This window comes from Phyllostomus hastatus, unplaced genomic scaffold (assembly GCF_019186645.2).
Source record: "Phyllostomus hastatus isolate PE091 unplaced genomic scaffold, TTU_PhHast_1.1 phas_contig_159, whole genome shotgun sequence".
In the NCBI taxonomy this organism is placed as follows: Eukaryota; Metazoa; Chordata; class Mammalia; order Chiroptera; family Phyllostomidae; genus Phyllostomus; species Phyllostomus hastatus.
Window position 1 is genome coordinate 23107322 of NW_025333640.1, and position 22630 is coordinate 23129951.

Here is a 22630-nt window from a genome sequence, read left to right on the forward strand (position 1 = left end):
CCCTAGAGCTCGAGGAGGCTGAACCCAGCCAACAGCACTCCTTCTGAACGCGAGTATTTCCTGTGAAATGGCTATTTGGTTTTTTTCCTCCGTTCCGAAAGAGGGATCTAAACCAAAGAGAAGATGTGGCATTCCTTTCTCCTTTTCCCTAGGCAGTGCCCATGTTTAGGCGTAAAGAATGTACATATTTATGTAGGTATATCTATATAAATATTTAATATCTGCACAAAACTAGTAACTTTTGATAGTAAAATTTCACTTTAAATATTATCCGAATTGACCACTTTTAGCAAGCTTAATTCTCGTAGCTCAAGAGTGTTTGCATTTGTTTTGGCTGATGATAACAGAGCTCAGTGGTGAGAAGGGATGTGGGGGCAGGAGATAGGGGACCAATTTTCTCTGCCGTAATGAAAATTTATCTGTGTGGCAACTTTCGCTTTGAATACGAATCAGAGTGAGTTCATGCTTTGAGACAAATTTATGGTTAGCAGTAAGATAAAGGCCCATTTCACTGCCTTGTTTTTACTTAATAAATCTTAATTACTCTCTCTTCATAAATTACAGCATTTACCATGCTTTATCTCAGTCATCAGATTTGTCATATATAGCATTAGTTTCACAGAATAATTGCCTTTTGGGCTTTTTTGTAAAACATCACCTTATATTCTTTTTTTTTTCCTTGCAAAGCCTCTATTTTGTTATTGTTCATTTCAAAAGGCTCTTTTCCCCCCACTTTTTTTTTTTATCATTGTTGAAGTACAGTTGTCTCCATCTTCCCCCCACCGCCCCCTCCCACCCCAGCCATCCCCACTCACATTCTTTGTTTCAGTGCTGCAGAGGATTGCCAGCTGGATATTCGGGGGCACAGTAGTGTTGTAACATCACCTCAGCTTTCCAAGGAGGCACTGACAGCAGTTGGGCTGACTCGGGGTATCGCAGCCTCGTGAGCTCACCAGTTGAAGGTAAAGCAGGAAGGGGAGAGAAATGGAGTGCATTACAGGCTGTTTTGAAAGACACGCACTTTTATTCCTTTAAAGTACAGCGCAAAATATCTGCTGGTGTTGATCCCAGAGCCTGACCATAGTGAATAGATTCATTTGTAATTAGTAGAATTTGACATAAATATGCTGAAATCCTAGGGAATATTTTATTGACTTAAGTAGAATGTGCAGTCTTCTTCATCCTGTTAATTTGCTTCGCAAACTCTTTCCTCATAGTTAATGTGGATTTAGACTTCAGTCCCACCCAAGTTGTCACTAATGTTCCTTATAGATTGGTAGCATTTACTACTCTTGGCTCCCAGTATGTGAAAAAGGAGTCCCCAAAATGTTCAATTTTATGTTGATTGGACAGACTTGAGAGGCGCACCAATGTATCCATTAACTGTTTATCAAAAGAAAGTCACTGAAGTGGATGTAAAAACGTGTGCACTTGCTGTGCGGTTGTGGTCTGCACACCCTCATGCACACCCTCATGTCCACACCTCACTGTTCCCCTGCTCCTCCGAGTATCACGTGGGGAGGCTGAGGGGGTGCCCCCCCACCGAAGGCTGCAGTTCCTAGTGCCACAGCCACCTGACCGCTGAGTGGCGAGGCCCACGGCAGACTCTGATGGAGGACTGGAGGTGGAGGAGAGAAGCTGCAGGGTATTTCTCCTTCCTGCTCCTCCTCCGACAACATCTCTGGTGGCGGATGGGTCTTGTCCAGGGCTCCAGCTGCCGGGAGACAGACCAGACCCTCCCTGTTGCCAGCATCCTCTGGCTGTCTCATACCCTGACTGTAGTAGCTGCCTCTCTGCACCCCGCCCTCCAGCCCTGGGGCAGGGATGGCTTCCTGCTCTGGAGAATCCCTAAATTGGCTCCCCCTGCCCCCTGACCGCTCAGCTCTTCCACCACCTGTGTGAAGTCTCTGCATTAAATGTGCTGTATATTCCATACTCAGAGTGGTTTCTTTTTTCTGACACATATATTTTATAGACCATTTTTGTTTTTACTTACAGCTTATGGACATTGGGAAAGGGAATGTTACATTATTCATCACCTCAGTTAACGTGTAATGAACTGGGCATTGCCTGCAGAAAGTGGGACAGAGAAGAGCGAGACAGAAGGACCTGACTGCCCCCAGGGAGCTCTGTCCGGTGGGGAGACAGTGCTTCGGCAGGGTGCCGCGGGCTGCGAGGGACCAGACGAGGGTGGTGGTGGGACGTCCAGGAGCCCTGCCAGGGTCTGGGCGAAGTGGATGAGGAAGGAGGGTGCTGCCAGCAGAAGCAGCAGTTCGGACAGAAGCACGTCACCTGTGTGGTTGCATGGGAGTCTGTTGGGTTAGGGGCGACGGAGGGGGAGGGAGCGGGGGAGGTCGTCGGGGTAACTCACCACAGGCAGTGAGGACTCCACCGAGCACAAGGACTTTATCCTCCTGTGCAGAGCCCTGAGGAGCGCTTTAAGCAGGGGAATTACATGAACAGATTTATCTTTTAGAAGGGCCGCTCTTGAGTGTGGAGGAGGGATTAGAGGGCTAAGAGTGGAGGCAGAGAATCCAAGCCAGGTGGTTAGTGCAGAAGTCTTGGCTGCAGGGCTGATGCTGGAATGGAGGCCTGAAGTTAGCGAGGGGATTTGGGAAGAGGAGAAAATCAGATACACTAGGAAAATTCAGTGTGCAGAACACAGTAGGGTTTTTGGGGGTGTGGGGGGTGAGGCATATGTTGGGAGTTGTCAGTACATGCTAGGCCATTGTACTCAGACAGCAGGATGTGTTTGTTTGGTTACACTAAATAAGCATTAAAATTAGAAGACTCTTTAATTGGGGTCACAAAGTGCCCTGGGAGGTATCTTGCATGTTTTTGCTGCTTTATGCTCTGGATGTATTTCAGGTTTCGAAGAACTTACGGTTGCAGCACTACTCATGTTTGACAAACAAGTGATTCTTTTAAAAACCAGTCACTGTCCCCCACCCCCTGATCTTCCTAATCTCCCTCCACTACTTGTAAAATGTATTGACTATCTTATCTCCTGCCTCTACCTATCATACCTTCCCCATCTTATGACTAAGTAAAAAAACCGGACTCTTATTTGATACATCATTTCATGAGTGTTTGTGTCTAGGGCTTTTAGACGTTTGTCAATAAAACATCCCCTGCTGACGGAGAAAACCTATAGGTCTGTTGATTATCAAACCTCCACATGCTAGAGACTGTATTGAGAGTTTTACAAAATTAAAAGAACAGTGTTTGCCCTCTAGAAGCTTGATGTTTCAAAACCAGCCTATGGCCCTGGCTGGTGTGGCTCAGTGGATTGTGCATGGGCCTGTGACCAAAGAGTTGCCGGTTGGATTCCCAGTCAGGACACATGCCTGGGCTGCAGGCCAGGTCCCCAGTGTGGGGTGCATGAGAGGCAACCGCACATTGAAAACAAGCCTACAGAGATAAAATAGGCAAGAAGATAATATCGGAAACGGTATCTACCTTGAAGCTTTCTGCAGTAGGGTTTGGCTTGAGTTGATGCTCCAGAGTCACGGCCAGGTGTTGGCAGTGTTGGTAACTGACTAACGCCAGCACTCTTCATTCTTTGACGACTTAAGGTGGAGTGTCACAGCTGAGAGCCCGGGTGCTGGGGATCTCACTTCCTAGCTCTGCCTCTTAATATATAGGTGTCACCTTGACCAAATGACTTAATCTCTGTGATTCCCATCATTATCTATGAGATGAGGATCATAATAGTGTCTGCCCTAGGATTGTTTCGAGGATTAAATGGCAGATGTATGTGATGTGCACAGCACACCAGCTAACACGGTGTGGCGCATGATAAAGACTCATTCCGAAAGCCAGAGTGCAGCCTTGTAAGGCTCAGCTGAGAAAGGTGCGCTCTGTGAGTTGCAAGGGTCATTGCTTTCCTTGCACATGAGAGCTGTGTGGCTAACCCTGAGGTCCTTTGTAGTCAGATGGTGTTGATTTTAGAGAAAATCCTGGACCACGCTTTCCTCGGGACGAGTTAGTCTTTCAAGTGTTCAAGTTACCTCTTCAGTCACATCATGTACATGACGGGTTGTCACTTCAGGGCACTCCCAGAAACAAGTGTGAAGCCAACAGGTGGCAGGGGTAATACCTTAGAGGACATTCAGGCGACGCTGCCTCTCTGAAACCTTTTTTTGATATCTGTCACCTCGCTCCTCATTTGAGTTCAACACATATTAATTGAGCACCACTATTTTTTTTTCTATGTTAGGCTCCAGGGAAACAAGGATGAACAGACAGTTCTATCCTCGTGAAACTTGCCATAATGGAAGTATATGTAAACAAGTTCAATGCACAGATGCGAACAGAAATGGAAGCGTGTAGAAGGTCCAAGCGGTACTTGGGGAGACTAGTAAGGAACATTTCACAGGTTCAGTGGCATCTCGGTAGATTTTGTATGGAATAAGAAGAGGGGGAGTCGGCAGGCCAGCATGGTTTGTACAGGAGAACTGGACCGCATGTGTTTGGGGTGGGGGGATAGGAGATGTCATTGAAGATGCAGGCAGAAGCCAGACCATGTAAGAGCTTGGCCTTGATGACGTGGACATGGGGGGCTGCTGAGGGATTTTAGGCAGTGGAATGCTGTAAGACTGGCATTTGCAGCAGGACCATCCTGGTATGGAAGATGAACTTGAGAAGGATGTTGGAGATGCTGGCAGGTTCATGTCCTCACTGCAGATTTATTAAGGCCAGTGACAACAGTCCTACTTACTTCTGTATCCTTGAAGCCTAATGCTTTGTAGACATTTAAAAATGTTTTAGAATAAAGACAGCCCAAGTTGAATTTCCCAGTTCCGCATCCTTTCCACAGAACATGCTGACCTGGACCTCCATCTGTCATGAGCAGCTTGACTGAGATCATAATAAATTCTTTCCTTCTTGGCATTCTTTTAACTGGTACTCCGTATTTACTAGTCCCTCAGTGCAACTGTAGTGTGTGGTGATGATTGATGCTTATAATTCTGACCCTGAGGTACTTCGAGCCTTCTAAATCATCAAAAGCAGATTAAAGTATATTCAATATCACTGTAATGTTTGTGTGTTTTACTGCATTCTTATTCTTTGGAAATGCATGGTTTATCACGTGCCTGTGCATGTAGGCACAGTGAGAGTCTGCAATCACCCACAACTCTACTCTCCCTCACAGTGCCTGCCGGCACAGCAACTTTGTTAGCCATGCATGCTTAGAAATAAGCAAGCAAAATAAACCTGGGGTTTCTTCTTCCCTAGGAGGAAGCAGGTTGGCCCCAAAGGTGCAGATTGGACAGAGATGAGAGAGAAAGCAGTGCTTAAAAAGTGGGAGTGAAAACACAAGCACCGGTGCAGACTAGTGGGTCAGGCAGTTTGCAGCGAGCCCAGGCTGCAGCCCAGCCCCGGAAGAGCGGGCTGGGGCAGGGACACCAGCTTCACAGCCTCATGTGCCTCGGCCCAGACCACCGGGCATGAACTCAGCAACAGTGTGCACCAGCTCTATTTGTATTACAGTAACAACTGCTCAGTAAAGTGCCGAACAGCAAGTTGTAGCGTCAATAAGTAGAGCGTCCTGTTCCCTACACTCGCACCTCCTTTCATGAAAACCGTTATCACTGCAGAGCTGACAGTATGCCTTGGCCCGGAATGAAGAGCCCCGAACGGAGGCTGAACAGAGGCCGTGAGAGGGCTGGCTCCCTTTTGTAGCCTGGCTCCGGGAAAAAGGGCGCTCCTGTTGTTACCAGGAGGGAGACGGGCGGTTTGGATTTTCTTTTGAGGCTTGTGTGTTGCAGTGAGTAGAGATGCCTCTTGCATGTGGTTGTGCAGACTTGTTTTTCGGTCTGTGTCTGATCACCAAGTCGTGCCTGTGTGGGCGCGCCCCGCTCGCTGTCCCAGCCCGGAGAGCCAGGCCCCACAGCACGGGGACTCCACACGGCACCCTCTGGGCAAGGGCGCAGGCGGACTTTAGAGCTAGCTCCACCATTTGCCAGCTCTGTGACCTGGACAAGCCTCTTCGTATCTCTGGGTCTCAGTTTTTCTTTTTCTGAAATGCTGGAATAATGTAAGTTCCTCCTTTACAGGGTTGCTGTGAGGCTGAAATACAATGCTGGACATGAAAATGCTTAACTGGGAAGCCATGTATACATAATAGCCCACTAACTATGCTAAAGCACACGATAAATATTCTAATAAAAATAGAAATGTTTCATCAGCAAACACGGCGCCCTCAAAATTTTCCCCAAAGTACAGTGGGGAAAATGAACTGTTTATTGAATTCCTACTGTAGAATATATATTCTGACTGTTACTGGATCCATTCCACAAGCTAGAGGTTAAATCCCTCTTTCAGAGATGAGAAAACTGAGCTTCTAGTCGCACAGCTGTATATACACAAAGCATAAGTGGGAGTTGGACCTCACTCCAGAACTTAATGCTCCTTCTGCTCATGTCAAGTTGTTTGTCTGATTACACCTCTCCCTCCTCCAACGTTCTTCAACGCTGGGAAGTCGCTAGCCATTTCTTAGCCATCCACTCCTGCAAGTGGGAACTCCTGAGCTCCCACAGCCCCTGGAGGGACCAGCCGCTCCAGGAGAGTCGGGGTGCGGGGCGCTGAGACTCCACCGTCAGCGAGCTGGCCGGGCCTGGGCTGGAAGCAAGGAGGCAGGTGTGCCGCCTTTCCCAGCCCTTGAGATGGCCATAGCCCCGGAGCTTCTGGGAGTTCATGCTGTCTCTGCCACACTGTTGTCCGGCCTCACGGAGGTGGTTTGGGGAGCCGCTGCATGGATCCTCCCCACCCCAGGAATCAGTGCCTCTCGTTCATTCTGACCAGCTCCTTGTTCTGCTGGCAGAGGGAGTGAGATTACATTGATTCCATGTGGAAACCACTCTGCTGAGCTTTTCTGGGACCCTCCCTGTTAACTCTGATGCCAGGTATTGGGGGAAGGATCCCCAAGGTGGCGGTTCATTAACTGCCCAGTGGGACCCACCACCACATGCCTTCTCTTTCATATATCAAGTTTTCGCCGTTCCAGACAGACAGAGGCGGCTTGTGAACTGCAGCTGCCCACACAGAGAACCAGAGATAATGCCTGCTGAAGGGCCAAATTGAATATTCAGAGGGAGGGTGTCAGCGTGTGGGAGCAGCATTTGTTCAGACCGTGGATCTGAGAGGAGCTGTGTGTCGTGTTTCCATAGGTTCTCAACAGGAGGTGCGTAGAGGCGGCAGTGATGACAGGCCTGGCCCTGAACTGCCGCATAAACAAGAAGTCCTTGTTTGACAGGAAGCACTACTTCTATGCAGACCTCCCTGTAAGTATGCTTTGTGGCCTGTCCCCTGCAAGTTCTCAGGAGCCGTGGGTTCCTGGAGCCAGGGAGGAGGGCGAGCCTCTCATGTTTTCCATCAGAGCTCTGTCCCCCTCAGCGGGAGGTGCTGCTCAGCCCGGATGAAGACGGGAGCCCCCGATGTTTACTAGATTGGATGCAATTGTCCTGATTGCTGACTCCTTGCTTAGCCTCATGCTTCTGGCGGCTCGCTCATAATTGAACGGGGAGTAGAGGCCGCTGTTCCCAGGCTCAGCCCAGCCGTGGTGTTTGGCGCTAATTGCCTGTTAGGACAAAAGCTAACTCTGGGGCTGATGCGATGGTAAATGCGCACTGTAGCTCTGTAGAGGAAGCAAGGGCTTCACTCTTTTAAGTTGAAGTTCCCAGTAATAGGACTGTCACCTCTGGAAGCATTTCTATCATCTCACAAGGAGCAAGTAAGTGGACGATAGTAAGCAGAAACATGAACCAGATGTCTAGACTAACAGCCGCAATCGGCTGAGCAGTAAACCCAATATTAACCTGCTTTTTCCTTAAAATTAGAAAGCGTTTTTCTCTGAGAAAAGCCAGTGGGAACTAGAGCCAATTTTTTATAATGTTGAACAGGACCAAACTGTAATGTTGGCTGTGTTTCCCCAAGTGATGTTTCACTTGATCAGAGCCTCGGACACTCAGAGTGGCCCTTCTTCAGATTGAGAAAAATGGCTGTGATGATACTGCTTCCCGCTCTTCTTGAACTGGAGACTGGGGTGGGCTGTTTCTTAGTAAGTGAGAGCGGGAGGAAACTTAAATAAGAAAAAAACTAGAACCTGAACTCTCCAGTTGCTGCTGCTCTTACCCTCTGGCTCCCAGCCTTTAGAACACTCTACTCTTTCCTAAGGTGGAGAGAATGAACCCGAGTGCTTTGCATCTTTGAAGAGTTGATAACCCATTTGGTTAGGGTGGGAGACTTAGTGATATGTGACTGAAATGAGATGTTTTGATTATCTGTGGCTTTGTATTCTTTGTGGCCCAGTAGCTCAGATAATTCAGAGTTAGTGTTGCCAAGTATTACATGGGACATACTTACACTAAAAAAGTACTCGTTATTTATCTGAATAAACCATTTATTCAAATTATTCGAATTTGAATTTAACCAAGCATCCTGTATTTTATTTGGCAGCCCTACCCCAAGTTTAATTTTTATGAATCGAGACTTCCTGTTTTCATGTAGAGGATGAGTTGGCCTAAAGCCGTGGTCCTCACCTCAGAGTCTGGTTCCTGGGCCACCAGCCTCAGCTCCTCCTGGGAATTTGTCAGAAATTCTCAGGCACCACCCCAGACGTTTTGACCAGTGTACCTGGTGATTCTGAAGCAGCTACAGTTTGAAAAACGCTGGCCTCGTGTCTAGGACTACTGATTCTGAAGCCCGACCATTCAAGTTCAAATCCTATTGTTGATACTTACTAGCTAGGTGACTTTGGGCAAGGCCCTTAATCCTCACCATGTTGTGTACCTCCTTCCTAGGGTTATGGGGAGTAACATGCTGAGAACACAGTGTCAGAGACTCCAGTAAGCTCTGCAGGCGCTTCAGCTGTTCTGTGTTCTTCTCCAGTTCTCCAGTATCGGTCTGCCACCTCTGTAGCAAATGTTGATGTGTATGTGTATCTGAAAGTGATTCTTCCTCCATCTAGGAGGAGGTGAGGGAGCCTCCTAAGGTCCATCAGTATTTTACTACTGTGTGCTTTCCATTAGCTGAGTATGAGTGTCCCAGCAGTTTCTGGCTGGAGGAACAAGGAAAGTTGGGTCAGGGAGGGCAGCTGGCACAATTGGTTAGCTTAAAAAACAGGAACAAAACAAGCTTATGCTAGTAGCAACTGCTGTCAGCAGTGCTGAGAGTGGATAACAAATGCTTAGCCAGCACTTCCCAATAAGGAGGGTCTGTCAGGAGCCCAGTAATCAGATGCAGGGTTTAGGCTAATGAGCTAAGTGGAAACAATACATCCTTTTCTTAGAGGCCTCTGACAATGAGATTATTGTTATTCCCCAAAATGGAACTTCAGTAGGGAAGATAGGATTCGTGTTGTTAATTGCATCATTATTTTCAGGGTGAGGGGTCCAGGGAAGGTTAAGGAGGATGGAAAAATCCAGAAGAGGCCAGGCTGAATTATGGCTGCAAGGCATAAACTAATTGTTCTTCCCCCTTTCCTTTTTCCTTTCTCATTTAGCCATGTTGTGTTTTTATGTAAGCCTGCACTTCTATGACACTTAAAAGGTGTAGTACACTGGACCCGCCTTTTACTTATGGACCAGTGACTACATAATGCATGTTTGTGTGCAGGCAGGCTACCAAATCACCCAGCAGAGGCTCCCGATCGCTGTGAACGGGAGCCTGGCCTACAGCGTCTGTGTGGGCACGAAGCGGAGTCAGGTGATCAACAAGACCGTGAGGATCAAGCAGATCCAGCTGGAGCAAGACAGTGGCAAAAGCCTCCACGATGACCTGCGTTCTCAGACTCTCATTGACTTGAACAGGGCAGGTAGGCTGAGAGATCTTCTGTAACTTCCTGCCAGCATCCCTGCCTGCCCCCCAGTTCCCTAAGCCAGTCGAGGACCCAGGCCCAGGAGCCTGATGATGGGGTGAGAATGTCAGTGCTGACACTGGCACAGCTGATCCGAGAGCCAGGATTACTGCTGGGCTTGCTGACAGCCCATCCCTGAAATGAGGCAAACGTAGCCACCTAGTCAGGACTCCACAGCCGGATATCTTAAGTAGACTTTAAATGAAATGAACTCAAGAATCAAAAAATGGGGGGCAAGAATCAAGTTAAAAACCAATGCAGAAGCTCGGACCCACTTCAGCGGTCCTTCAGCAGCACAGGGCAGGGTTTTCCAAAGGGTTCGGCTGACTTATCTGCTGATCAGACTGGAGCACCCCCAGCCGGGCTGACGCTGTCTCTTGTTTGGTAGGAGTCGGCCTTCTGGAAGTGGTCCTGGAGCCAGACATGTCTTGTGGAGAAGAGGCGGCCACAGCCGTCAGGGAGCTGCAGCTGATACTTCAGGCTCTGGGGACCAGCCAGGCCAACATGGCAGGTAGCAGCCACCCGAGCAGTGCCCCTCCTTCTCCACCTTCTCCCTTTCTGCTTCCAGGGTCTCTGCGTTTGGGTGTTATTCTCCGCATCAGCTACGTCGAGGTGGTCTACATCTTTTTTTCAGCTTTTTGCATTTCTGGTTGTTTTGTTTTTTTTCTTAGAATTTTCCTTGGATTCTTTTCTGAGCTCCTGACCAAAATAAACACACTAAAACAACAGTACAGAGACACTGAGCCCAAGAATGTGAGATTAGGAGTCACAGGAGTAGATGCTTTTTCTGTGGCTTCATGCATCAAAATGTTGTGAGGATTAATGGAATAATGTGTTTGAGCCGTTTGGTCCTTCTCATTGAGAAGACCCTGTGTTCACCTGGGGTGGGTCTCAGTGAGTGAGTGCTGTGTGGGCACCACTTCTTTGTGGGCTGAGGCTCTTCCCTTGAGTCTCTCTCTTTTCCTTCCTTTGTAGAATTTTCATCCAACTGAAACCAAATTATATAAACTGTAAGCCCAGGTTATGATTTCACAAAACCTTAACTTTGAGATAAACTCTTAAGTTCAGTGGAAATATGGTAGGAAGTTAAAATAAACAAAAAAACCCACTTCCTACTTGTACCCTTGGAACCAAACAAACAGTACATTTCCAGTGTTTGTATATTGGACGTGAAGATTGCCAGTATCAGTCAAGCTCAGTTTTGTCCTGGTTCGCTCCCTTGGCCTCTTCCTAGTGCAGCTCTGCCGGCCCACAAGTCCCGAGAGCTAGTCTCTTCAGTGGTTTTCTCCCTATTTTCTGTTCCCAGGGGCTTAAAAAAAAAAAAACTTCTGCCTCCCACAGAGCATTCCCTAACAGTGGAGAAAGGATACGGCTTCTGCAAGTACAGTTAGTCTGCAGCTCACTACAGTGGTATATCAGGGTTTTCCACAGAAACAGACCCAATAGAGTAGAATGCGTGTATGTTACACATGTATATATATTTATACATGATGAGATTTACTATAAGGAGCTGGCTCATGTGACTGTGGAGCTGAAAAGTTCCAAGATCCGTGGTCAGGAAGCTGCGGGAGAGTTCGTGCAAGCGAGCCAAGCTGGGTGAGAACTGATGGTGTAGTCCCAGTTCAGGGCCAAAGGCCTGAGAACCGGGAGAGCTGAGGGTCTAAGTTCCAGTCTGAGCCCAAGTCCAAAGACAGAGCAGATTACCACCAGCTCTGTCTTTTGTTCTAGTTAGGCCTTCAGTGGATTGAATGGGGCCCACCCACAGCGGGGAGGGCCATCTGCTTTTCTCAGTCAGTGAATTCACATGTTAATCTCATCCAGAAATTCCCTCACAGACACATCCAGAAAAATATTTAACCGACTGTCAGGGCACCCCATGGCCCCATCAAATTGACACATAAAATTAGGCATCATGAGCCCTGACTGGTGTGGCTCAGTTGGTTGGAGCATTGTCCTATACACCAAAAGGTCACGGGTTCAATTCCCGGTCAGGGCACATTTGGGAGGCAACTGACGTTTCCCTAGCATCCGTGTTTCTCCCCCCCGCTCCCTCCATCTCTAGACGTCTCTAGAATCAATAAATATATCCTTGGATGAAGATTAAAAAAAACATTAGCCATCGTGAGTGTTCACAGTGGTTCCAGTAAATACCACTAATAATGATGAATCATCTCCCTGCCGGTTTATAATGCCATTTACCAACCTTTTTGTGCCATGTAATATGTTTGCATGGTGCAGAGGGACTTCTGAATTTGTAATACCACATTTGTTACATAGGGCATCATATAAGCAACAAATTGTTACATCAGAGCACTGGTACAAATCGAATCTGAAGCCAGAACTTGGTAATTTGCTTTCTCCTTTAAGCTAAAGACGGGAAAGGTGCTAGCCACGTGAGTGAGTGGTGTAACGGTTAGCCGCCTACAGGTTTGCTTTAGAGAAGTGAGGCTGTGTTTTAGAGTAAGGCAACACTCCCTTTTAGATTTATGGCTCCTGCTGCTTTTCACCCTCAGAAATAAGTGAAATATGGTCAAGCTGGACGGTTATCCGTTTATGCACTAAGTGTTCATTCTCTATTGCTTTAAAAAAAGTTTTTATTATTCCATTCTTCTTCAAAATAACTGTGCTTTCTTCCAAACCTATGGAATAATAAACAGGCCACCTGTTAGCTAAAAAATACCCCATCTGGGTCCTTGCCAAGAGATAAACCATAACGGCAAGAATGCATCAGTTCAGTGACAGCTGAGCGGGTTCATTAAATCGCATTGGCTGTGACACTTTTTGTTGCTTATAAACACAGATTTAGCAGCCTTGCCTGGAGCACAGCAGCAGAGGGGCTGTGGCGGTTCCGGGGTGCCATGGGGAGGGAGGAAGGTCTGCTGAGCGACTGCAGGGGTCCAGCTCTTCGTGCTGTTCCAGGGTTCTCAGCCCCGACCCCTTTGTTCCCACCGTTGTGGGACAACCGTGTGAGCACTGGAGACTGCAGTTGGGGAACTGAGGCCACTCTAGCAAGAACCAGCGGACCCCCAGGGTGCTTTGGGGGCAACTCTTAAATTCCTCTGGGCTGTGGTTCAGTGAGCTCCTGACAGTTTTGCTGATGAGCACAGACCAGCTCAGCCTGGATTCCAAAAGTCATTTCCTTCTCGGTGGACATCTGCCACCGTTGGGATCCTCAAAGCAGTCTGTCGGGTTGAATGTGTATCTGCATGGACATCCTATGTTTCAGTGGTAGTAGTATTTTCAATTTGGACATTTAGCGTGTGCTCATTGGTTCACTAAGTATCGTTAAAATTAATTTATCATCTCATTTAAACTTTACAACATTCCTGCGAGAGAGGTGGTGTTGTGCCTGTTGTACAGGTGAGAAGACTGAGGCTTGAGGAGGTTGGACTGTTTGCCCGAAGCTCTCAGAAAGTGACTGAGGTAGGATTTGAGCCCAGGTGTGTCTGAGTCCGGAAGCCCTTTCTTGCAGCACTGCCACACTGCCTCCTACTGGCAACCATGCAGTGTCGTCACTGCTAGAGGCAACTTAGAAAGAGTATGGTGGAGCCTGGGTGCTGGCGCCCAGGTCCAGGCCTGGGTTGGAATCCTGTCCTGCCGCCTCTAGCTGTAGACACCTCCACTCATTAACAAAATGAGCCCCCAAATAACTATGTATGGGAAGGGAAAGGAAGAAGCCAAACAGGAAAGAAGTCATCCGAGTCTTGGGGCAGAGCTGGGGCGGCAGGGGCCGTGGTTGACTGGGGCGAGGAAGATTGGGAGAGCAGTGCTCCGTGGGAGAACATCTGAATTCCGTGTCGGAGGGGTTAAGTTTAAAACGCCGAAAGGGTGTCTCAGTGGCTCTGTCATTAAAACTGGGTTGTCGGGAGCAAGCATGACGATGTGTGTAGAACTCATCACCGGTCCCGACAAACAGCAGTGCTCGGTCTCAGTGGGTTCAGCAGTAGCCAGTAGCCGAGCTTTCACAGAACCACCGCTCACTGTAGACGAGTCCGCCTTGTGAAATACGCTTGATACAATCTGGTTGTTTTCCTCCTTGTCAGACCTTGTTGTTTAAGTTCTGCAGAGTATTCAGTGATCAGAACGAGATAGCTTAAAGACTCCTCACTAAATAAAGCCTCAGGCCCCTGCTGTTCACAGAAACAGCTTTCTGTCCTGATGTTATATTTCTGAGGTATGCCTGTGTTTTAGAGAAAAAGATGTGTAACTGTAGCATATCACTGTGCTCAGTGGTCTAGTGCTTTAGCTCTGCCATTACGAATCTCTCCTTCCAGAGAGTAGAAATTGAGCTTGATAACACTCTCATGACATGTGAGTGGAAGCCCTCCCTTCGTGTTGCAGAATGCACTGAGTAAGCCGGACTAGTAAGGCTTTTGTGCACTGGAGGCAATTTAACTTAATTTGTTTAAAAGGTATTTTGTCTTCACTGGCTAGAATGTCTTTTGTTAGTGTTTGATATTCTCTTTGAATCCAGACTAGAGGAACTCTCTTTCAACACTGCGGGATACTAAATGATTCCTCTCAAACATTCATATAGTATGGTCTTCTCTGGGAGAGACTGAAATTCATGCTTTTATTCCATTTCCAGATTAGAATTCTAAATTGTGAAAGATAGTTTTGTTCTTAAAAGCAAGTGAGGTCCAATTCAGGGTTCCCTGAGTTCCAACAAAGTTGTCTCTCAAGGATTGAGATTTGATTGAGTAGAGCTCAGCGTACTTTGGAAAGTTTTTTGTTTGTGGGTTTTTTGTTTGTTTTTAAAGCTGAATGAGACTTTCAAATTATTCCAGCTGAAGAATAGTCCTATTAGAATTTATCAGGAACCTACTGTGAGGCAGTAACTGGTCTGCTTACTCATTGCTCAGGGAAATACCAAAATTTTTGCCCTGGCTGATATGGCTCAGTGGTTCAGTGTTGGTCTGGGATTCAAAGGGTCGCTGGTTCGATTCCCAGTCTAGGACACATGCCTGGTTTGCAGGCCAGGTCCCCAGTAGGGCGTGCACAAGAGGCAATCACACATTGATGTTTCTCTCTCTCTCTCTCTCTCTCTCTCTCTCTCTCTCTCTCTCTCTCTCTCTCCCCCTCTCTCCCTCCCTCTCTTCCCCTCTAAAAAATAAAGACATATAATATTTTGTAAAAATACTAGAGTTTTGACTTGTTTAACAAGGTATTAATTTATTGAACTGTTCCCATGTGCCAGACCCAGCTCTGGGTTCTGGACATAGCAGTGAAGAGGCTGTTGTTCCTGCTATATTCACAAACTTATATTCACGGGGGAGGGAAAATCATTAACAAAGAAAGCAAAACAATTATAGTGATACGTGTGTTAAGGAAACAAATAGGGAGCCATGAGCAAGAATAACATGGGACGATGAAGGCCTCTCAGAGGAGGCACCATTCATTTGAGACCTGAAGCATGACCCCGGGCCAGCCAGCAAGGAGCCAGGGGGTGAGCGTTCCCAGGAAGCGCTGAGGCCAAGCCCCAGAATGGGTAAGAGTGTAGGAGATGCCCGGAGTTCACTCAGGTCACAGCAGGCCGCTGCAGGGAACGTGTACCACGCTCGGGAATGTGGCATCGAGCAAGACTGAAAAGGGAGGCGGGGGCTAGATTACCAATCATGGTAAGAAACCTGAGTTTCGTCCCACCTGCAGTGGGAAGCCATCAAAGGCTTTTAAGCAAGGGACTGACTTAGTCTATATAACGTTTTAGAAAAAGCCACTCGGGCTGCTCAGTGGAAAGTGGGTTTCAGAAGGGTAAGAGGAAGCAAGGAGACCAGTTAAGAAGCTTTTGTAATAGCTCAGATGGAAGACGATGCTTTTGTGGACAGGGCTGGTATCAGGGAAGATGGACAGATCATGATGGGTGGATGCAAGAAGGTTTTTTAAAATAACGGGACTTGTTACCAGGCTGAAATGGAAGGCAAAGGACAGAAAGAAATCAAAGATGCTTTTAGGGAAGACCGAAAAGATGGGTCGCGGTGCTTCGATTGAAATTGCGAGCGAAGGTGGGGACGAGAATGGCTGTGGCAGGGGGTCGGGGGCACCAAGCAGGATTTAGTTTTAGAAACTGAAATACCTTGGAGACCTGCAAGTGGGGGTGCCAGGTAGACGTTGGAGGTCAGTGTGGAGCTCAGAGCAGAGGTCTGCACTGAGGAGATGAGTTCAGGGATCATCGGCAATCGATGGTATTTAAATGAAATACCCACACAGCGAGAGCATAAGCAGAGACTAGTCCTGAGTCTGGTGGGAGAGAAAGCCAAGCCAATGAAGTGGGAACGGAGCATCCCAGGGAGGCAAGAGAGCGTGGGTCTCAGGAGCTGAGAGGCAGGTGTTTCAGGAAGGAAGGATGGGTGGGTGTCTCGCCTGCTGCTGAGGTCTCCTGTCGGGTGAAGGTGGAACGTGTCCTTTGCCCATAGGGTTTGGCCGCCACTCCGACGAGTCACCTTCTGAGAGGTGGGGGCAGAAGCCAGACCTAAGTGGGTTTAGATGTAAATGGAAGGTGAGGTCATGGAGATGGTGTGTGTAAGAACAAAACTTGTTTGTGAGGATTTGCTGCCTAGGAAAGGAGGGAAACAAAAGCTTAATGGTGGAGAGAGAACTGGGTTTCAGGGAGCAGGGCTTTGGTTTTGGTTGGTTTGTTTGTCTTTCATGAGCAGTGCTGTGGCACAGGTACGTATCAGAAGTGGTGCTGAGAAAGGGCAGTGGATGGCTGGTGCGGGAGAGGGGAGCTGACAGCGTGAGGTCCGTGGGAAGACGAGAAGGGTGGGGGTTAAAAATCTGGGCCCACTGCTCAAAGGCCTGCCCTCCTGGCCTTACAGATAAGATTAATTCAAAACAGGCTATAGACATGTGCTAAGTTCCATGGTGTTGGTTGTGTGTATTCTAATCACTCAGAGAAACCGGCAGTGGCAGCCAGCTTATGGATAAGGGTTTTTAGGAGGAGAAGGCGGTGACTTCGGTGGGACCCCGACAGGTGAGCAGAGGTTGAAGAAGGGGCAGTAACTCCGGTGAAGAGAATGCGAGGGAGAGGAGCAGCGGGGTAGACAGCGCCTTGTGAGGAGGGGGCCCCGACCGGAGGAGAGCTTTCTCATGGAGTGTGCAGGGGGCAAATGGGGGCCGTGCCAACCACGTCCAGAGGAGGGCTCTTGACTACCAGCAGAGGAGATGAGGTGGTCTGCTAGGAGCTGGCTGTGCACCTGCGCAAGCAGCGGGAGTGTGGAAACGACATCGGGCAGGAGGAAAGTCAGAGCCGCATCCTAGGAGACAAGGAGGGCTGCCATGTAGAGTGTCAGGATGCGATTCCATGATCTGGACTTGAAGTTCCAAGTCCTCGGGCAAGGGCGGCAACAGTGGACATAGAGAGGAAGTGACAGGTATGAGGGATTTGGGAGGGAAGAACTGATAGGATTTGGCTGTCAGTGTGGACAAAGAAAACAGAAGTAGAAGATGACCTCAGGGGTCCTGGACCAAGAATCTGATGATGTCAGGAATAGTCGGAACAGATTGTCCACAGGGGGCCAGAGGGTTTTGTAAAAGTGCTGAGATGTCCACCATAGAGACGGAGGGTGATCCCGGCCTGAAAGGCGCCTCTTCCCTGGCGGTCAGCCTGGGCCGAGTTGCCTTCGCACAGTGGTGAGCTGGCCCCTCCCCTGAGGGAACTGAGTGGCGGGCAGGGCAAGCGGCAGCCGGCCATTGGCCCCACAGCTCAGCTGTGGGAGTGTGACAGAGACCAGGTCTCCTCTCGTGGCATGGGAGTTATTTATACCATTTTATTATTTTAATATGCATTTGCTGTGGAATTGGGGGGAATGTATTTCTTTATTTAGCCTATCAGAACACTTAGGTTTGGCAGATTATTTTTCCATCTAAAAACCTGCCTAGGAAAATAATAATCCAGCATTTTGTCTTCTTATTCTGTCCTATTTTGAATATTGTAAATGAAAACGGAGAACAGAGAATTTGAGCTTTACTGAGTGTTTCTTAACGACCCCTCCCTCTTTGTCTTGGGATTTTGCCCCCACCCCCTCCTCCTCTAGAGCCTCAGAGTTCACCCCCCGGCCAACCTGCTGCTGCTTTAGGCTTACTGCTCCCAGTGTGAAGGGCTTTGGGGTCAGAGCAGGCTCTCCCAGGCCGGGGCCAGTGTCCGCTGAGCCGCACCTCAGGCCCTCCCCTTCCTAACAGTTCTGTCGGCTGTAGCAAATCCGCACAGCAATCAGGGAGGGTTCAGAGTCGAGTTAGTGGAAGGAAGGGATCGTTACAGTACAGGTTTCTGGCTCTTGCCCGTGAGCTATAAATGCTCAAGGACTCTCTTACAAATCTTCTGGCATCACTGTGGGGAACCCACGTTGCATTGGAGAGCAGTTGAGGGCATCAGATAGTCATTGCTGAGGCTTCCTGACAACCAGGCTCTGGCACTTTGGAAAAACCTGAGAATAAAACTGCTGAGTAAGTCTCCATTTTAAGAAATGAGATTTCCCTAGCTGGTGTGTCCAGAATTTCCCCTCTCTCCTTCTGCATGTGCACAAGTGCACACACACACACATATGGACACACACACAGCAGAAGCTTTAGGACCAGAACCCTCTTACGCAGATGGAAGTGCCAGCCGTGCACTGCAGGACCAGCTGCACCTTCTCTGAGGTTAGGTCGCTGTGACAAGGCACAAGTGGGAGTAGATGGTGCCTGCCTGGACCCGCTGGCCTTTAAAAGACCATGTGGCTTCAAGAGGATCTCTAAAGAGTTGTCTGTTTTCTCTCCTTTCAGAGGGCCAGCTGAGAGTGGATGCCAATATATCTGTGCATCGCCCTGGGGAGCCTTTGGGCGTTCGAACTGAAGTGAAGAATCTCAACAGTGCCAGGTTCTTGGCCAAAGCCATAGGTGAACATCAGCCATTACTTCTAATGCACGTCTGTGTGTCAGTTATCTACTGCTGCGTAACAAGCCGCCCCAGGCCTTAGTGACTTGTACAGCCAGTTAACTTCCCATAGTTCTGTGGGTCAGGTGGTCTTTCTGCTGATCCTGCCTCAGCTCACTCATGTGGCTGTGGAAGCTGGCAGCTCAGCTGAAACAACGGGCCTGAGAGGACCCCCCTCACAGGTGGGGCCTTGGTGCTGGATGTCTGCTGGGCTCCTCTGTCCATAGGTCTTTCTCCATTCGCTGGCATAGCCCAGGCCCACTTGGCTGGCATCGGGGGACTCCAGGATGAGAACTCCTGACAGGCAACAATTTGGATCTGGAGTCACTCAGCCAGAGAGTGGTCCCAGCCCTTCTTCTGCCCAGTTGTGTGATCCGTCCAGGGTCACTCCATCTCTCTGAACCCAAGATTTCTCAAAAAGGGAGGAGTGCTTCCTAAAAGGCCCTGTTAAGCACCATTCTGTGATGGAAACAAGAAGGAAACAGAGTGTACAGTGTACAGCAGTCTGTGTCCCCTTGTCCACAGGACACATGTTCCAAGACCCCATGGACGCCTGCAACTGCAGGTGGTACAGAACCCTATCGATACTGCGTTTTCTTCTGTACATACCTGTGGTCACATCTGATTTATAAACTAGGCACAGTAAGACATTAATAATAATAACTAACAAAAAATTAAACGGTTATAACAATAGATGGTGGTAAAAGTTCTGTGCATATGGTGTCTGTCTATCAGAACATCTTACTGCACTCTGTTCACCCTTGACTTGTGGTGGGAGGTGACACAGTGCCTTGGTGTTGACACGAAGGGAGGTGAATAACTATTTTTTGAGTTAGAGATTTAAAAACTTTTAAATATTGCTTGGTTGGATGAAAGGAATCAAAAATATGGTACTAAATTACTGTGTTTTTCTTAGACTATGAAATTCAGAGGCAAATCCGAGAACTTGAGAACGGAGGTGAAATTCTGAATGAAACTCGCTCCTTTGATTACAAGCTGGGGTGAGTCTGTGCTGACCAGCACCTTGGGCGTGGCCGGCTGGGGCTTCAGCAGGGCTCACCAGAGACCAGACAAGCGACTCTGAAGAACTTGCTTAGCTTCTCTGCACTTCGGTTTCCTCATTAGTAAAATTACAAAGATACTGCATCCTACAGCGGTGGTCCCAGCCTTTGTGGCACCAGGGACTGGTTTCCTGGAAGACAGTTTTTCCAGGGATGGTGGGGTGGGGTGGGGAGGTGCTGGGTGAGGGGAGGAGGTGGGCTCAGACAGTAATACTAGCGCGTGGCTCACCTCCTGCTGTGGGGCCTGGTTCCTAGCAGGCCACAGACCGACACTGGTGCATAGCCCCGGCATGGGGGCCCTGTCCTACACGGCGATGATGCACCCTACAGGGCTGGTGAAGAGTTGAAGCTGAGCCCAACTTCTTACACAGCACCGATCTTAGGCCCCGTCCCTGCCCTTGCTTCTGAGTTACCTGCTTTGTAGCAAGAATTTTTATTTCCTCAATTTCTATCAGACTAAAGCTCTACCAATTTAAGCTAGAGGTGTAGAGCTCTAGCTTACAGAAAGTGTAGAGCTGGCTGTAGAGGTGCCCTTTTTTGTTTAGATAACATTGACTTTAATTTTTCTAACGCAGAAATTTTGAGGATTTTATACTTTTAGCAGAAGACTAAGCAAAGCTCAAAAGCCTAGACTTGGAGCTGGTTAAAAGCTCTTTGCATTGAAGCAGTTTCTTTTTTTTTAAATTAGCATTCTAAACATTTTTCTTTTTTAATATTATTTCTTAATGTAGTCATGCAGTGTCTCCCAAGGAAGGCTGAAGAGCTGGAATTCGCCTGTGTCCCTTACCGGCAGGGAACCCCCTCTCTGAATGTGTGCCGGCCAGGGCCGGTACACTCCCTGTTTACCGTTTCCTTGTCTGACTACCGCAGGTGCACTGTGCCGATGAGAGACAAGGAAGGAAAACAAGACTACAGGTGATTACTCATCTCGGCAAGTAGCATTGTGTACTTGGGGTTAGAGGCGTATTTCAGATCCACTTAGAGATCAGCCTAATGATCCTGGGTAGATTTTCAGGAACCAGTTTTTGTTATTGTTACACGATGGAAAATCTAGACTTCCTGTTGTAGTGTACACGGAGAGGAACAGTGTATTCCTAAGCTGGTAGCCTTGGAGTCCCTTCTTAGAGGTGACCCAGCTGTGGGAAGACACTTGTTTGCTTGCCCCCGTGTGCGAGTTATTACACCTGAGCTAAGAGGATGGCTGTTGAGGGTGGGGCTGGCCTGTTCTCACTCTTGCATTCAGGAGCAAATTCAGGAAGGCACTGAAGTTCCTTGAGAAGAAATGAAAAAACAGATGTATTTGTTCCTGCCACTTTCCTGCAAACCTCAAGTGGTGCTATTTAATTGATAAATTAAACAAGTTGGACTTACTATGAGATCCAGAAATAAAGTAATTAAGGACAGGCTTAAGATGAAAGCTTTTATTTTTTCCCAATTCAGTTTAGCAGACTACAAAAATTGAAGTTTCGTGCATTAAAGTTGCTGAGGTTAGCCCACGTTTCTTTGCTGGTGTGCAGGAAGATGTAAATGCAGCTACTGTTGACCTTGAGGATGTGGCAAAGAAGAAGCTCATAACCCTTTAGAGTGAACTTCACCTCAAGGACTCCTCTCGTGATGTCTGTCAAAGTGGGGATGGTGTGAATTTCTGTGGTCTTCTGGGGTCAGTCTATTCTCCCCAAGAACCTTCATCCCCCAGTGCTGCCCATACTCTGTCCCTGCTGCTTTCTTACGAAGCATGGAGTAGACTCGTGGTTTAGCCAGTGGCTCCTGCTTGAGCCCTCAGGTTAATAGACAGGATGGATTCCCTCTTACTTTCAGAAGCCCCACTGATTCACAGCACAGATTTGCCGTCAAGGTGACAGGTTGCTTACACTTCTAATCTGTCACCTCGGCGCCACCATTTGTTCTGCATCTGCACGAACCCCTTGACAAGAAGAAGCAGAGAGCAAACGATAGATGCTGGAATAAAACGGAGGGAAGGGCATCTTTGTTTCCTAAGAATATAAGCAGTGGTGCAGCTTCACATTTCAAAAAGTCAACTGACTGTTTTTTAGAGCGGTGTTGGGTTTAGAGCAGAACCGAGTGGTAATTACAGAGCATTCCTGTATGTTCCTTGGTGTATAGCGGAGACCAAATACTTCCTCTTTCCCCCTCAATTTCCCCTAATAATGCCCTGCATCGGTGTGTGGTGTGGTACATTTGTTACAATTGATGGACCGAAGTCGATACCTTATCATTAACTAAAATTCGTAGTGCACATTAGGGTTGGTCTTTGTGTTGGACATTCTATGGGTCTGACAAATGTATAATGGCATATATCCAGCATTACAGTGTCATTCAGGATAGTTTCACTGCCCTAAACATCCCCCGTCTGGACTTGACCCCTCCCTCCCTCCTTCTGCTCCAGCTTCTACCTTTTATTTAGGCAAAATCCATTCATCTCTCTTACTTCTCAAGAAAGTGTTTTCTTATTCTTTGACTCTTCATTTATTACACAAACACTGCTAAAAATCGTGGACATTTTAAAATCATGGAATGCTCCCGTTTGGCCGCATGTCTTCGTGGATGTGTGCTCTGTCCACAGCCACACGCTGCAGCGCGGCACCACCCGAGCTGCACCTTCTCCACTCGTCACTGGGCTGTAAGTGTGGAGAGCGGCAGGGTTGGTGTCTCTGGCTGTGGTGTACATTTGTAAACCTAGTAGCAAAGACTCGCTCCTAGGAAACGAGGGGCCACCGTTGATATTGTAAGATATTAGAAATATTTGCAAGTAAGTGGCCTCTATGCACAGAAACTTGC

The 22630-nt window shown here is 48.0% G+C and overlaps 1 protein-coding gene across 2 annotated transcripts in view; it reads left to right on the forward strand.

The window, feature by feature from the left end:
- GATB (glutamyl-tRNA amidotransferase subunit B) overlaps positions 1 to 22630 on the forward strand; it is a 73712-nt gene that overhangs the window by 18907 nt on the left and 32175 nt on the right. Inside the window, exons 3-8 of one of the 2 annotated variants that reach the window (XM_045831719.1) lie at positions 7173 to 7286; positions 9619 to 9817; positions 10248 to 10370; positions 18620 to 18733; positions 19687 to 19771; positions 20702 to 20746. In XM_045831719.1, the coding sequence (XP_045687675.1) occupies positions 7173 to 7286; positions 9619 to 9817; positions 10248 to 10370; positions 18620 to 18733; positions 19687 to 19771; positions 20702 to 20746 (680 nt within the window). The remainder of the gene's footprint in view (positions 1 to 7172; positions 7287 to 9618; positions 9818 to 10247; positions 10371 to 18619; positions 18734 to 19686; positions 19772 to 20701; positions 20747 to 22630) is intronic. The other variant, XM_045831720.1, reaches the window with a different exon arrangement.